The sequence below is a fragment of the Sceloporus undulatus genome, chromosome 3 (assembly GCF_019175285.1).
Source record: "Sceloporus undulatus isolate JIND9_A2432 ecotype Alabama chromosome 3, SceUnd_v1.1, whole genome shotgun sequence".
NCBI classification, from domain to species: domain Eukaryota; kingdom Metazoa; phylum Chordata; class Lepidosauria; order Squamata; family Phrynosomatidae; genus Sceloporus; species Sceloporus undulatus.
In genome coordinates this window covers 48,982,652-48,998,326 of record NC_056524.1, presented here as the reverse complement: position 1 = coordinate 48,998,326, position 15,675 = coordinate 48,982,652, and the positions used below count along the sequence as shown (strand labels likewise).

General features: G+C 43.8%; 1 protein-coding gene across 3 annotated transcripts in view; it reads right to left on the bottom strand.

The window, feature by feature from the left end:
- Positions 1 to 11: 11 nt before the first annotated feature.
- BCL9 (BCL9 transcription coactivator) overlaps positions 12 to 15,675 on the bottom strand; it is a 51,756-nt gene continuing 36,092 nt past the window's right edge. For all 3 annotated transcript variants that reach the window (XM_042457247.1, XM_042457246.1, XM_042457248.1), the window contains 6 exons: positions 15,118 to 15,434; positions 10,866 to 11,055; positions 9,782 to 9,878; positions 7,336 to 9,574; positions 5,465 to 5,725; positions 12 to 2,661 (listed from right to left, as the gene is read on the bottom strand). In XM_042457247.1, coding sequence (XP_042313181.1) covers positions 1,553 to 2,661; positions 5,465 to 5,725; positions 7,336 to 9,574; positions 9,782 to 9,878; positions 10,866 to 11,055; positions 15,118 to 15,434 — 4,213 coding nt within the window. In that variant the 3' untranslated portion in view covers positions 12 to 1,552. The remainder of the gene's footprint in view (positions 2,662 to 5,464; positions 5,726 to 7,335; positions 9,575 to 9,781; positions 9,879 to 10,865; positions 11,056 to 15,117; positions 15,435 to 15,675) is intronic.

The window sequence follows — 15,675 nt, the reverse complement described above, 5'->3', positions numbered from 1 at the left end:
ATACTTGTGGAAACCATGCTTCAATCATTTTGACTAGTCAGCAATATAACCCAGAAAATGATGGTCTGCAGAACCATAGTCCTTCAGCTGCTCCCTGTGTTGCTTCTGAAATTTCCCCACAACCTAGCTGTATTGGGGAATATGGGATTGGAAGGTGGAGACTGCCTCCTCACTTATAGCGACAACGTTTCTGTACCCTGCCCCAGCCACTGATGAGCAGGAATCAGGTTGTACTATCCTTGCCTACTGTATACTGTACAGAACCGAAACACCACTGGAAGCTTTATGTGCAAGTAATACGATTAAGTTAGATCAAGTTGTAAGGCTGAAGTTGTCTTTTCTGGGTGTGTAATGCAAAAGTTTATCAGAAGAAAGTACTTTCAAAATAGAACTGCAAAAGTAATTTTGCCAACCACAAGAAGCAAAGGGTGAAACAAGCCTCATGTCATTGCTAGATTTGGGGGTGGGGAGAAAAAAAAGAAAATGGTTCCCTTTTGGGAATTTTTTTGTAAGAAACAATATATTTTATTTTTCTGACACCACAGCCCTGGCAAGTGGTTTTGTACCAAATTTAATGGAGGTTACACAGAACGTTTTACGCTGGGGAACAAAAAAAAAAAGCCACAAAAAAGTCAGGATAACTTTTAGTGTCTGTTCCACTCCCACATTAATAAAGTCACTTGGAGGGTTGTAAGAAAAAGGATAATAAGAAACAGTAAGACTACTGTAAATGTAACAGTGTCCAAGTCCAGCCTCTTCCTGAAAGTGGCAACACTCCCAGCATGAGAAAGGGCTCTCCTAGATATGCTCCCCAAAATAATACAATGTATTGCAGCTGCCAGAGGAGAAGACAGTAAAAGGGATGGGGAGGACCAAGATGCTTTTTTTTTAAAGAGTGGGAGGGAGAGACAAAAAAGGTGCTGGGCAGCACTCCATAATTTGAAAAATATGTCCTTAACTTATTTTTTTTAAAGAATCCCCCTCACTGAACTTAAGTTCCTTTTGTGCTTTTCATTAATACTCTGCTCTGAGGTCGTAGTTTGGTTTTTCTATACATTGGAGTTGAAGGAAAATAGTCCAAAGTTCTGAAGATGGATTTTCCACCTAAAAGTAAACAGCCTCTCACCCCAAAGACTAAAGCCTCTGCTAAAATCCCTTTTACAATATAGTACAGTACACAAAAATAACCCCCCAAAATAATAGAGTCCTGGGAGAAGTCAGTCCAAAGGACGTAAACATACAGAGAATGGTGCAACTTGTGACAAATGGCAATTCTCAAAATACAGCTACAGATTCTCAAAGCAGGTGCCATCACAGGATACCCAAGTACACAAAAATAATTTTTAAAAAATAAATCTTAAAAAAACAACCTGTTAAAATGAATTCATTTGTTTTCAGGTAATTCCATACATTCGAGATTTCCCAAAGCATCCTCTGGTCTGTTTTCACCTATTGCATGGCCAAACTGTGCTCCTGGAGCTCTCAGGCAGCCCACAGGACCTGGAATCTCATCTCAACATGGATCGGAACCATCCAGTCTTTACGTAGCAGCTTAAAACATCATGTTCCCTGGATTTCCAGGGCCTTGGCTAAATCCTCCCATGCCTACATCACCAGCCATACCCCGGGGTCTCATCTGTGGTGGAATCATGATGTTCTGTTGGGGTCCTATCATGCCCTGCATTGACATCATCATACCAGGCGAACCCACAGGTCCTGGGTGGCTATACAACCCAGCAGGAGCTCGGTCCTTGCCTGGAATCATACCTACTGGGTTGCTCATAAGAGTGGGTTGGCCAGGCATTGCTGTTTGTGCTGGTGACATCATTCGATGATGAGGCCCCATCATGCCTTGTTGCAGAAAGGCAGGTGGTCTCATTGGGTTATGGCCTGGCATGGAGGATGCTGTTCCAAGAGGAATATCAGGTGTGCCTACTGGCCCTGGGCCTCCCATGCCAGGTAATGCCAGCCCCATTCTTGGATTTTGTTCTCCCATCATTCCCTGCATGTGAGAAAAGCCAGGACCAACACCCTGTGGCTGCTTTCGGCCTGGCACTTCCCCACGAGGGAAATACTGTAGTGTCTGGCTGGGCTTCTCTGATGGAATAATCCTGGATAGGTCAAATTCTGGTATGCCAGTGGCTCCAGGGCGAATCACTTCCTGCAGCTCTGGATCAGTAAAAACTGAAGGCATGTTGTTTCCTAGGACAGTGAAAGAGTCTGGTCCTGCAGGACCTCCAGACTTACAAAGTGCTGGATCTGCTGAACTTTGGGGCATGCTGGTGGGACGCCCCAGAGGTCCTTCACCATGGAAGCTCATTCCAGCTGGAAAGTTGCCTTGTCCTCCACTAGGTCCATTGTGTGGAAATGGCACCTGCTGGGGAGGTGACTGTACTGGAGGAAAGCCCTGTGGGAAGCCCAGGCGTCCTTGAGGTACCATTGGTGGCTCTTGGGAACCATGGCCCATCATTGGATTGTGTGACATGAGGCCAGGCCCCACAGAGACCCCATGAGGAGGTATACTGGGTCCCATAGCATTTGGAGAGGGCATCTGGTTACTGTGAGTTAGAGGCTGAGTCATTCCCATTGGGCTAAGAGTTGGCATTGGGCCCGACTGGTTAGGACCTGAAACACGAGGATTCTGGGAATTGATGCCCATCCCTAGAAAGAAAGAAAGAAATAAGCATAGAGCTAAGTAGATGAAACAAAAAAAAAAACTTTCTACTAAAGTTCTAGTGCAAATCACCCAACTTTTTCTCTATAGGTCCCCCTTTACAGTTGCCATAAGTTGGAAATGACTTGAAGGCATGCAACAAACAATTATTCAATCAGAATTCCTAATATGTCAAAACACTCTACATAGGCCATTTCCTTTGATTGTTCATATACTGTATTAATTTTCTTCCAGAGTACTGGGTTTACGGACACTTTATTTTTTGTTTACACCAAAGCCCTCTTCAGGTGCTCAATATAAGAGTTAAACAAAACCATGAGAAAGTTAAGTGTGCCAGCTCCATACTCTTTGCCCTAGCAGACAAGAGGTAGGTTTGTAGTGGAAAGCTTTCTCTACCCAAAGAGGTTCACCACATAACCCTGAACCCTGAATTTCCAGTTTTTTGATTCAGGTACATTTTTTTTACATACACATGAACAGAGCAATTACAGGATTGGTTCACTTCCCTTGTGTATTTAGTCTTATGTTGACTACACACTAATAAGATTTAATACAAACACTAAATGGATGTTTCAGACTGATTTAAGTACCATATGAGCTTCTCAAATGAGGGAACTTTTCTACGCTTTAAACAGGAGCTTGCAACCTTCTAGATCAGTTATGGCAAACATTTTAAAGACCAAGCACCCAAACTCAGTTGGGACTTCCGGGGGGGGGGGGGGAATCCAAGGCACACTCTCTCAGCCTCAGGCTAGCAAACCCCTCTGATGAAACTTGCTAAGAAAACCCCATGATACTTTCACCTTAGGGTCACCAGGAACACCCAACCAAGGCACACTCTCAGTCTCAGGCTATCAATAGCAACCCCCCCCCCTTGCCAAGAAAACACCCATGATAGGGTTCACCAGAAATGACGAAGACACACACAACCAAGGCACACTCTCTCACCCGAGGCTAGGAACAGCAAACACACCCCCCCACCCACCCAACAGAATGCTGGGCTACCGCTGCTTCCCTTCCTTCTCTCTCTTTTCCTCCTGTTTTCTTCTTCCCTCCTCTCCTCGCCCTCCCTCATCCACCGGTGGGGGGTGGGACGATCACTGGAGGCATGGGGCTGCCGCCACTTCCACTTCCTCCTGCCTCCTCTTCCTCCCTCCTGGCTCTCACTGGTGGCAACATGAGACTGCTACCACTACCACTCCTTCCTCCTTTTTTCCCTCCTTCCTTTCCAGCTCTCACTGGTGGGTGGGTAGCATGGAGCTGCTGCTGTCACCCCATTTCCTTCTCCTGCCCCCTCTTCCCTCCTTCTGTCACTGGTGGCCTTATGTGCCCACAGAGCCCACATGTGTCATGGGTTTGCCATGGCTGTTCTAGATGTGACTGAACTGTAATACACATCAATCACCCTAACCTGTATAACCAATGGCAAGAAAGTTGTACAATTTCTAGCTATCCATCCTTGCTGTGAAGAATTTGAAGACATCACCCTGGGGTGCATACAGTTCAGAAGACAAAGCCTCTTGTCCCAAATATACCCTAAAACATACCATTTCCTTGTGGCTATGCATGGCCAAAGGCAGTAGCCAAATATCAGGAAGGGCAGTTTGTTATTATACCAACATTTTTAGGCCTCCCCAAAAGTTTGAAAATATAGTACTAGAAAAAGGAAATCCAGCCATGCTTTAAGAAGGAAAAAGGATGTTAAATTATTATTCCTAATTTCTTCAAGAAGTCACAAGGAAGTAGTACTTAGAGGTAAAGCATAACTTCACAGGAATAGGGCAGTGCAGAGATATAATTTATTAATCTTGAGCTGTTCAGTAAGAGGCCAGCTTAATATCAGCCACAACAGCCTCACTGAACTTTACTGCTAGAGGACTATAGTCACTTTAAGATATGTCATTCTCATTTCCATCTTGCTTGTTAAAGAGAAAGGGGGTACCTTCACAAAATAAAAGCCGAATCACAGGGTTCCAATGTGTGCCCTCCAGAAGTTGATGGACCACAACCCCCACCATCCCTCACCCTGCCTGTGTTGTCTAGGACTGATGGGAGTTGTAGTTCACAAGCTACCCACTCCTGACCTAGAGTCTGATGATCCTGGAGCTTTGATCAAGAAATGCATACTTTCAAGTAAAAGCAAGGATCTCTGTGGAAGACAATGCCTCATTGTTCAAGTCAGCTTGACACAACACCATTTTAAACTTCACTCAGCCTGATCAGAAAGCATCAAATAAAGTTATTGCCTGCGCCTTCTCTTTCACAAAATGTCTGGATACTAGAAGAACACCTACGCTGTCAGTCCTCAATGTAATCATTCAGTCACAGTAACAATATTATTTCAACATCAGAATGATAAGGAATTTGCTCTCATTCATTCATGATAAACTTCTCACAAGAAAGATGACCCCTTAACAATAGGATAGAATCTCCACTCTTCTTTCCTAACCCCACTGTAAAAAAGAGATCTGCTCCAAAGTTGGGAGGTCACAATACTCAGCATGGAAAAATACACAGATGTGCCAGGGATGGAAAAATATTTTACAGGAACAGCCTCTTGCATAAGGGTAACATTAAATTACCCTAACACATACTTTTTCCTACCCTCAGTTAGCACACTGTGAATCCTCTAGATACATCAACTGCAACAGGACTAGTGAATGGGTTTACACAAATTACACAGGCAATTGCTATTTTCCTCAGCATCTCCCTATGACATTCTCTCTCCAGATTCAGAGAGCATCTAGTTCTACTATCTCTTAGGTGCAGCAACCTCAGGGGACTTCTTACCCGAAAGATTGTTCATTGGCGGCAAGTTTGGGGAACGTGCTGGGGGGGAGTCATCATCTGAAGAGGCTACAGTCTTGATAGCATCATGATAGAGTGGCGTAGAGCTGGGCATTGCAAACTTGGACATCCGGGACATCATGATGGAGAGTGGGTTTTGAGACAGGGTAGGTTCTGGGGGCATTGTGTATGGACTGCTTGAAGGAAGATTTCCAGGAAGAGTCACAGGAGCAGCTTGGCTAACCGTTGAAGGGGGTGCACCACCTTAAAAAAAGTGTAAGTTAACTAATTGTCAAAATTAGTTTTTATCTACAGTGCTTCATTGAGTCCCACTACAAGTCTGTTTACTCATGAGTTACCAGTGCTCTGCCACTGTGCCCATATGAAGCTACTTTATACAGTCAAAACATTTGTTTACCTAGTCTTGACTATCATCTACTCTAAGTGACAGGAGCTCTCTTCCTGCCAAGAAATGCACCTGGGGCCTGTGTTCAAGACATGTATTCCCCTCTAGACCATGGAAAGTACTGCATTTTATAAACTGCTTCAGAGTCAGAACTACAAAAACATTCAACTGTCTTTAAAAAAAAAGCATGCCATTGCAGTGATTGCTTAGAAACACTAGAGGGCAATATAGTCTAACAGTTGTCTAAATTGCTTTCCTAATTCCTGGAATAATGTGATTTCACAGACTGAAGAGCTCCCAAGGCTAGCTCCATCAAACAACTGCATGCAAACACTGTACACTGGGGACTGGCTTTATTAGAACCTTGCAGGATGAGAACAGTCAGCCCCCTTTAAGCTATAAATCTGGAAGATTAACTGGGACTTGCAATTCTGCAGGGCAAACAAGACCATGCAAATCAAGATTGAGGAGGGGGAGCTATATTGTGTGGAATGGTAAGATCCATGAAAGAATTCAACTGGCATCTGCCTAACAATTCTCAACAGAGACAAATTCCTGACCCAATGTTAAACTAACTTTCTCCCAACGAAAGATCTATGAAGCCAGGAAAGGTACAGAGAATTTACCAAATGCTGTATACCATCTAAACTGTTTAATGAGAACATTCCCATGCCCCCATTATATGTTTCCTTATTTCAATACAGAAAAAAAACATTGCAGGAATCATCCCGTGGTAAACAATGCCTATTCTATTTTTTGCTGTGATTGTCAGGTCCTTAAATTTGCGCAGGAAATAAGCAAAGTGTTCTTCCTGTGCAATACTCCTTCCAGGATTAGATGCAAGAGAACGTTAACCTGCTCCAGATTACATGGGATCCTATAGCCTTGACTATATGCAAAATTTATGTTACTCACCTACATATATTTGCTAGTTTGAAATATCTGTACACTCATCTCTTCATAATCTAAGGTACTCATGAACCAATTAGTGCCATTTGGTGACCCCTGCCAAGCCAACCCACACATCTAAGAACTTTCCTCCAGCTTCTTTACCAAACGAAACAGGGCGTCATTGGTTTATATGCACCGTTGCTGATAAAAGGCAATAAAGCAAACCCAGGTTAAGAGAAAGGTAGCAATCTGTGTGTGCACGCATACCTGCATGTTGGCACATCTTCATGTCATCTGTTGACTTATGGTGACCTCATGAATTTCATAGGGTTTTCTTAGGCAGAGAAGACTGCAGGTAGATTGCCACTGTCTTCAGAAATATAGCCCACAGGACCATTTCTTTGTCACTGCTCATCCAAGTACACACCAGGCGTGGCCCTACTTAGTTTTCAAGATCACACAGGATCTTGAGCCTTCTGAGTATTTAGTCCCTAAGTGCAACCCTTACTAACCAGAGAGATAGAGATAGAAATAGCGATAGAGATAGAGAAGCAGGTATTGCGGGAAGGGCACTGACCTGATTCAACATTTCCCATCATGGCTGGTGAAGACATGGCAAGAGACGTTTTGTGGTTGGGTGGGATTCCAGGACTCTGTAATGGGGGCTTTGGAGATGAAGTCCATCCAGGAGAAGGTGCAGGGAGGGATGGAGATTTGAGATGGACAGGAGATGCGGCAGCAGAACCCATCACTGGGGGAGATTTGATTGAAGCAGCAGCAGCTGCAGCAGTCGGACCTGCCAATATCCCTGCCAGCTGGGAGGGAGTCTGGGGAGACTTGAGGTTCCCAGAGGGCGAACCCAACATAGGAGACTGGACCTGGCGCATGGTGGGAGACTTCAGTGGATTTATGCCTGGAGAATGAACCTGGCTTGCACCAACAGAGACATCCAAAGGTTTGCGTCCAAGATTACGCTGAACGGGAGGAGCTGTGTTGAGGCTGTTTGGGTTACTGGAGGGGTTCAGAGGTAGTGGTGGCATGTGGCTAAGCCGGTTGTTAGTCCTTTGGTCAGGCCCTACTTGTTCTCTATGATTCCGGAGACCAACACCTGGGCCCTGAGACATTGGATGGAAAGGTCTTGGGCCCATTGCGTAGTCCTGCTGGGGGTGCTCACCAAATGGCAAGGGTACCATTTTCGGCTGAGAGGGGAGCATTTCTGAGACACCCGGGCGCATCTTCATAATTTCCTCTGGGCCTACTCCAGCTTCCCTCATTTTCTGAGGTATCATTGGTGGATTAGAACTCATGTTAACATTCAGACTGATATCCCCTTTCATGTTACTGGGGCCCATCCCAAATTCCATCTCTCTACCAGCTGCCATCTGAGGTGGCATTCCTTTTGGGAAATCTCTAGAAGGGCTCATAGATCCTTCAACTGGCATTCGTGGAAAGATGGGGTTATTGCCAGGCTCCATGTGTCTCTGAGGGGGAATCATCCGGTTCATCTCCATGCCAGGCCTAATTCCTTCTATGCTTATACCAGGGGGAAGTCCTAGCTGTTTTTCAGCTAACTGCTGTTGAAAGATCTCCTCAGGCAAGCCCTGAGGATTTGGAAACCTTTCCCCCCGACCAGGGCCACTGAATACACCCTGCCCAGGAGGGAAGTTTCGGCCATCTGGAATTTTTGGCACATCCTCTGGCCAAGGGACACCAGAAAGACCAGGTCTAGATGTGGTGTTTGGGACAGGGACGTTGGGACCCTCTATGTCAGGGTTTATCATTCCAGCAAATCCAGGCAACCGCATCTGACTGCCAGGTACATTGGGATGGGGGGTCATGCCCCTTGGGGGCAGTGAATGGGGCATAGCCATATTTTCAGAAAAGGGTTCTGGGCCCCCAGGTCCCCAGCCTTCACCTGGGGTCATCTGATATGGAGGTGGGGGTCCTCTGACCAACCCTCGAGGCCCATGCTGGTGAACCATCATATCCTGTAGAGAACACTGTTGCACAACCTGTTCTTGTTTTCTCCTCTTTTCTTCATAGAACTCTTGTTGCAGTTTCAGCCAAGCCACCTGTTCAGGGGTCATGTGATCCAGATGATCTGGTCCTATAGGGCCAGACTGAGAGTTTATTGATGGTGGTCCAACTTCATCTGGTGAGAATGGCATGTCTCTGTGACCCTGGGAACCAAAGGGGGGCCCTCCTTCTGTCCGGGGTCCAGGTCCTTTGCCTAAACTTTGGGATTGAGCCATCATGGCCTGTATTGGACCTTCTGGTTTCTTTTGGGGACCATCCAGCATTCCAGAATTTGATGGAGGGCCTCCAGTTTGGCCTCCAGCAAACTCCTTCTCATCTGGGAAAAGCATACGTTGAATATCACGTAAAGTCTGCAGTGAACGTTCTCTGTGCTCCAGCTGTTCTTGAGACAGCCCATCTGGATTTTCACCCATGTTTGGTGGGTCCCCTCCAGATACCTGCTGGTTGGGACCTTTAGGGTCTGCAGTAGAGCTATTACTCCCTTGGGATACTGGACTAACAGCTCGATTATTAGGGGTCGAAGTTTGCCCAAATCCTTCTGTTTGGAGTGGGGTGGAATTCGCAGGACTCCCTGCAGACATCCCTTTACTTTCTAATCCAGGATTGTCCTGGTCAATAGGGCATGGAGGGCCAGTAGATTTGGGTGCTGGTGCTGGCACTGGAATGGGTGGAGTTTGCTGCATTTTGGCATTCTGGGGAGTAGTTGGCTCTTGAGACGCAGGCAACTGTGATGGAACTTGGGGCTTTGTATCATTTCGGAGTGGTGGAATCTGTGTGTTCTATAAAAAAAGAAAAGACAAAAATAATTTGAGATGGCTCTAGCTTAGAAAAATCTGGATAAGGAATCCAAGCTTTCAAGCTGCATTTGACTAATGTTATTTAACCTCTAAAGCTGGAGCAGGTATTTCAGGAAAACCACACTCTTCTAAGCTACTTGCAGCTTCCTCCCAGTTTTATCCCCATTTTCCACTAGTGAAATTACTTACCAAAGGTGCAGTGTTTCGCTCTGTCTTGTTAGAAATATTTTGAATGTGAAAGGAAACAATGGTTTCCACTTGTCCCTTCAGCACCGCTTCTGCAGCCCTGAGAAGACAAATGCAACCAAGAATTATTGAGCATACCAGTTCTTCCGTTGCACAAAATCTGGGTCTTTTTTTGTAACTGAGACTGTACAGAAAAGAAAGCTGAAGGATAAACCACATTATGTCAATGACACAAAACGCCACCCCTCCCTTGACTGACTGACTTGACTTCACACACACACAGAGAGAGAGAGAGAGAGAGAGAGAGAGAGAGAGAGAGAGAGAGAGTATTAATGTTTATTTCAAATAACTAATCATGTTTTGGTAGGGAAATTCAAATTGATCTTCATGCAAAATTAATGTCCAGGATGATAAGAGTCCAATGATGGGAGGTTGCAGATAGCCTAACCACTTCATTAGCCTGCTGTATGTCCATACAAAGAGGAGATCCTGAAGTATTTGGACTGTTTAAAAGGGGTAATAATTTTCCTTTTCCTACATGCATCCAATTGCACTGGAAGCACAAATATACATCAGGCCCACCTGTCACCTGTGATATGAGAGAGGTACAGTTCACCCGCGTTATACGCGGGCGTGCTTTACGTGGTCTTGAGCATACGCGCTCAAGCCGTGGGGAGCACACGGGGCGGCGCGTCCCATTCAAATGAATGGGCGCGCGCACCCATTGCACCCCGCGCACCGCCATGCACGAGCCCCATTGTTTCTAATGGCACTTGATCATAGGCGGAATTCGCCTTACGCGGGGGGGGTCCGGAACGGATCCCCCACGTAAAGCAAGGGCCAACTGTACAAAAATTTATTTCAACTGGTGCACTTATAATATAAAGTCATGATTGATCTTCACTGGATACAAGTATTAACACCCAAACACACACACTCTCACTCTCTCTCTCTCTCTTATGTGCAGTTGTCATATGATATTGCAAGAACCAGGTAGAAAAATCCATGTGTGAAGATGTTTCAGTATCCCATCGTAAATTAAACTAGACATTGTGGCTATGCTCTACGGAATCAGAGATTCACTTACTTATTAGCCATTTCTGTTGAAAAGACATAGACCACTTTGGATGGAGTCTTCTGTAGGCTACCTGGCTCTGAAGTGGCAGCCTGACCATGGGAAGGTGTGGAAGAACGTGGAGCCGAAACATTTGAAGAAGCCATGGAGTGCACTGTATGTTGGGAATCTTGTGATTTTGTATGATCAGCAGAACCAAGATCTGAAATGAAGGAAGCAGAGGTGTCTGTGTCAAGGAGTCACAGAAACTCAGATTTCATTTCTCTGATAGCCTACTGTTAGATCCTTACTCACTTTGGGTGTAGTGAAACCATCTCCCCACGTTAGGTTCTCCTAGCTCCACTAGTGGAAATTAGACCTCTATTACTACCCTTTACATACACAATGTGTTGTTTTGAACTACACTATGGAATGCATTTGTCAAACTTCACATGTTACATAAAAAAATTCCAATCTGATTGGTCCTGTTAAGGTCTGATGAAATCCCTCCACTTGCAAGCTATTAAATCGTTTACACTATTTGGCTAAATGAAAAGCATTTCCAGAGTTCAATTCAGTTAACAGTTGAACTTGTCTCTCTGCAGATGATTATGCCTACTATGTTTAAGAGACTTTATATACAAATTCTTACCAAGACAAGGCTAACCAATGATGAATTGCTACCACATTGACACATCAGAAGCGACAAGAGCACATAGGTAGTGTATTTTCAATAGACTTATACCACTTCCTTAACAGAAATACAGCAGACAGAAGATCTTCCAAAAGCAAAGACATTCTTATGATAAAACAGTACATTAAAAGACAAGAAAATGCTCACTGTCTGTATTTTGCCACCGATTAATGTACCATTTCTCAAATTTGGGTCCCCCAGATGATGTTGGACTACAAACCCCTAGACTCCCTGACTGTGATGGCTAGGGGATTTGGGTGTTGAAGTCCAACAACATCTGGAGGATCCAAATCTGACAAATGATGCCTAAGAAAAAGGTTTAGTTCAAAAGCTATGGAAGAAAGAGCTGTTTGAGAAAAATCAACATTACATAGTAACAGACAGAAGACTTAGTTTATGGCCTTTAAAAGAAAGCACAGTCCCACATTCTAAAGTGCAAAACCTTATTATTTCCCACTAAATTTAAAGATCAGGAAAGATATGAAACCTACTTTCTCCTCACTGAGGCAATTCAAGTGCCAATCACCTAGCCCAGCTTTTTTAAAAAAATGTGCCACTGGCTACTAGCTGCCTGAACTTTACACCACAAGTAATGCAAACCAAAAACAAACAAACAAAAGGTCAGAAAACATTGGAAAAAGACCCCAATAGGTATATAATATGTAAATAGCCAACACATTTCAGAATCCTTCAAAAGCAGGAAGTAAATCACCAAACATACAGAACTGTCTGACTATCACTGTATAAGAACTCCAAAGTATTTTTGTTCAGCACTTGACTCTTCACCTCCTTGTTTGCTTGCTCTGCTCAGTATTCATTCCTCCTGCATTCTAAGTAATGCTATGTAAAATAGATGATACAGAATATACATAACAGGACTATTTCTGGCTCATCCAAAAACTGAACACTTGAGCACAGTATAAGTCAAAATGGTGCCGATAGTATAAAAAGATTCCTAATCTTTTTTATGAAACCTTAATTATTTGACCACCTATAACTGCAAGGCATCTTACACAGAAGGTAAACACCCTACAAAGGTCTTGCCTGCAGGCTTACAACCTAAAAGTAAAGGAAAAAAGTAAATAAGTAAAAGAGAAGGAAGGTCAATTGGGAAAACCTGGGATGAACAGATATAATTGCATGCTTTTGCTTGCTTTACTACAGCTGGTGGCTCCCCTGAGTGCCTTGAGCTTGCACAGAGCCAACAGGCTTGTGGTTAAGCAGCACTCAAGCATACGTGCTATTTGTGTGAATGCGAAAAGGTGACTGCTGAATGCTGGCAGTGATCACGTAAACCATGTTAACCAATTAAGACAACTCCCATGTAGAACACATGAGATTTACACAAGCAACACTACCACAAGCCCAACAGTAGCACTCCTGAGCCTTATCTGAGCCCTATCACACTTTTAAACAGAGCAGAACCTTTGGGACTGGCATGTTAGATCTGCTTCCCCAAATGCCACAGAGTACCAACAGAAAGTCTTTTCCTACCTCAGTCAAGACTACATTTTCAAGTATGGGGAAACAGTGATCATTAGCAGATATAAAAATGGTCAACTGCTCACTAAAATCAGCTCTATTAAATTGGCACAATAAATAAATTGGCACAATAAATAGCACAATAAATCCTCTTGTGGGAGGAGAGAAAGGGGTGGGAGTGGAGATCTTATTGCCACTCCTGCCTCAATTAGACCAGGAGGCTCATTAGCAACCCAGTATTCCACATCCAAAAGGCAAAGTACAGATGTTTCCTCAGTATATAGTCAGGGCTCAGATAAGAGATCTGAAGAGCAACTCTCTTGTCTTACATACCTCCTCCAAGGTAACTTGCATTACTTTAATGTGCCTTTAACTCACTCTTTCCCAAGGGATCACAACTGGATACTGGCACATTAACACTACACACTATTATGGATTACTATAACGTACTGTATAAGTCGGAAAATGTAGGTCAAAAATTGATTAAAAAAAACCTGGGTTGGCTTATAGATAGGTCAATACACGGAGCCTCTTCTCGGCTGGGCTGCCTCTGGAGGGGGCAACCCAGCTGGGAAGAGGCCAGGAAGGCAATCAATCCCTGCTGCAGACTCTTTTAAGCTGGACTACCTCCAGAGGGAGCAACCTGGTTAGGAAAAGGCAGAGGAGGTGATCAATTGCCACCACAGCCTCTTCCCAGCCGGGCTGCCTCATTTAGTCTGACCCTCAATTTATCCACAGGCCATATCAAAATCAACAATTTTGGCACCAAAAATTGACCCGCCTTATACATGAGATCAATTTAGTCAAGTATATATGGCATTCTATGTGAGGCTGCTTTTGAACATTGTTCAAGAACTTCAACTAGTTCAATGAACTCCAGCCAGACCTCTTACTGGGACTAGTTATATGGAGCATAAAAAATCACTTTTAAAAAACAGCTCAACTGGCTACTAGTCAGTTTTAAGATATAATTCAAAATTCTCATTGTAAAGCTCTATATTGCTCAGGTCCAGGTTATCAGAAGGAGCCTATTACCCCATATGCTTCTGCCTGTATCTTGAAATCTTCAGAAGAGGATCTTCAATGCATCCCACTACCCTTTCAGGTACCTTGAATAGGAACACGGGAGAGGCCCATCCCAATGGCTACGCTTAAGCTCTGGACACCTTCCCTAGAGAGGCTAGAATGGCATCATCTATAATGTCCTTTCAGATGCAGGAGAAGACTTTTTTCTTTCAACAAGTCTTTCAGAATGAACTGTTTATGGGAAAGGCCTTTTAATAAGGTGTTGTATTATCTGTATTTGTTGCTGTTGCTATATTTAGTGGGTTATGTTAAACTACTTTTAAGTCTATAGTTACATTATAACTTCTGTGTGTCTTCATAATCTGGCATTTTAACATAAGATGATAATGATAATACCAGTCCAACAACAATAAACTACCCAATGAAATACACAGTACACAAACAACAGATTACATCAGCTTTGAAAAACTAGACCGAATTATCTACTTTGAAAAAAGAGGCTGACTTCGTTGCCTACTTCCAATAAGGTATTTTAGCAATTCATTGGAAACAGTCAAGTATAAAATACATATATACATGTTAATTATGAAAGGTACTCAAATATCCAAGTATTATTTTCAATTTAAACCTAACAGTCCATGCTCTCCCAAAAGCTGAAGCAATCTGCTTGATTTCCAGGAAGAAAAGCCCACTGACAGGCAATTGGACTGGCCACAGCGTGTTGTTAACTTGTGAGCCTTATATTCTCATCAAACATAGGAAACACACTCTTAAAGGATCAAACATTTGTCTTTTCTTAAAGTTCAGTTACTTTGTATTCACTAACAGGGATTCACTGTGGCAAATTTCAGTTTTTTGAGGACACTAGCTAGTCTTGCTATCTCTTCAGAACCATTTCTATGTATCAATTTTCATTTACCTCAATATACAAAGCTTTCCTTTATTTATTGTCACTTGCTCTTTTTCTAGAATCCAGAGGTTCCCAAGGCAAATTATTAAACACAAAGTAAGAGACTGGTTACAGAAGTTCCCAGTCAGGACTGATACCACCCTTTATTTCTGCCCCTTCATGTACAGACATACCTTTGATTTCAGATTCATCGCTGGGAGTTCCAGCATCTCTCTGTTCAAACGAGTCCGCTGAAATGCTCCTCTCTCTTTTTCCTTTCCCTTTTGAACCATTGCCAGCCCCATTCTTCAACCCCATGCTTCCCCCTTGTCCTGGAAGCACTTTCGGTGTATGGGCCCCACTCTTGGGGTCACAGGGAGAGGGCTGGGATTGGCCTGTGGAGCCCCCCTGTTTACCCTGGTTAGTGAATTTAGAGTCCAGCTGCGGGTTGCCAGATGGGGACATCACTGTAGGGGGACGGACCATCACCTCCTGCTTTGATTTTGGACTACTGGAAAGGAAAGATGAGGAAAAAGAGAAATTTGTAATAAAAATGTAAAAATACTATTATACACAGGAGGTTCCACCAACTCAGCCTTTTTACAGAATGTGGCACTAATAAGCTAATTAATTTGTAGCCGTCTCATCCAGCTGCCATTTGAAACAACGTCTTAAAAGTGTTACTATCCAACTTGAAATACTACTACTTGAGGAGAGACAGGTAGGCAGCAACCACCCAGATCCTAGGAACC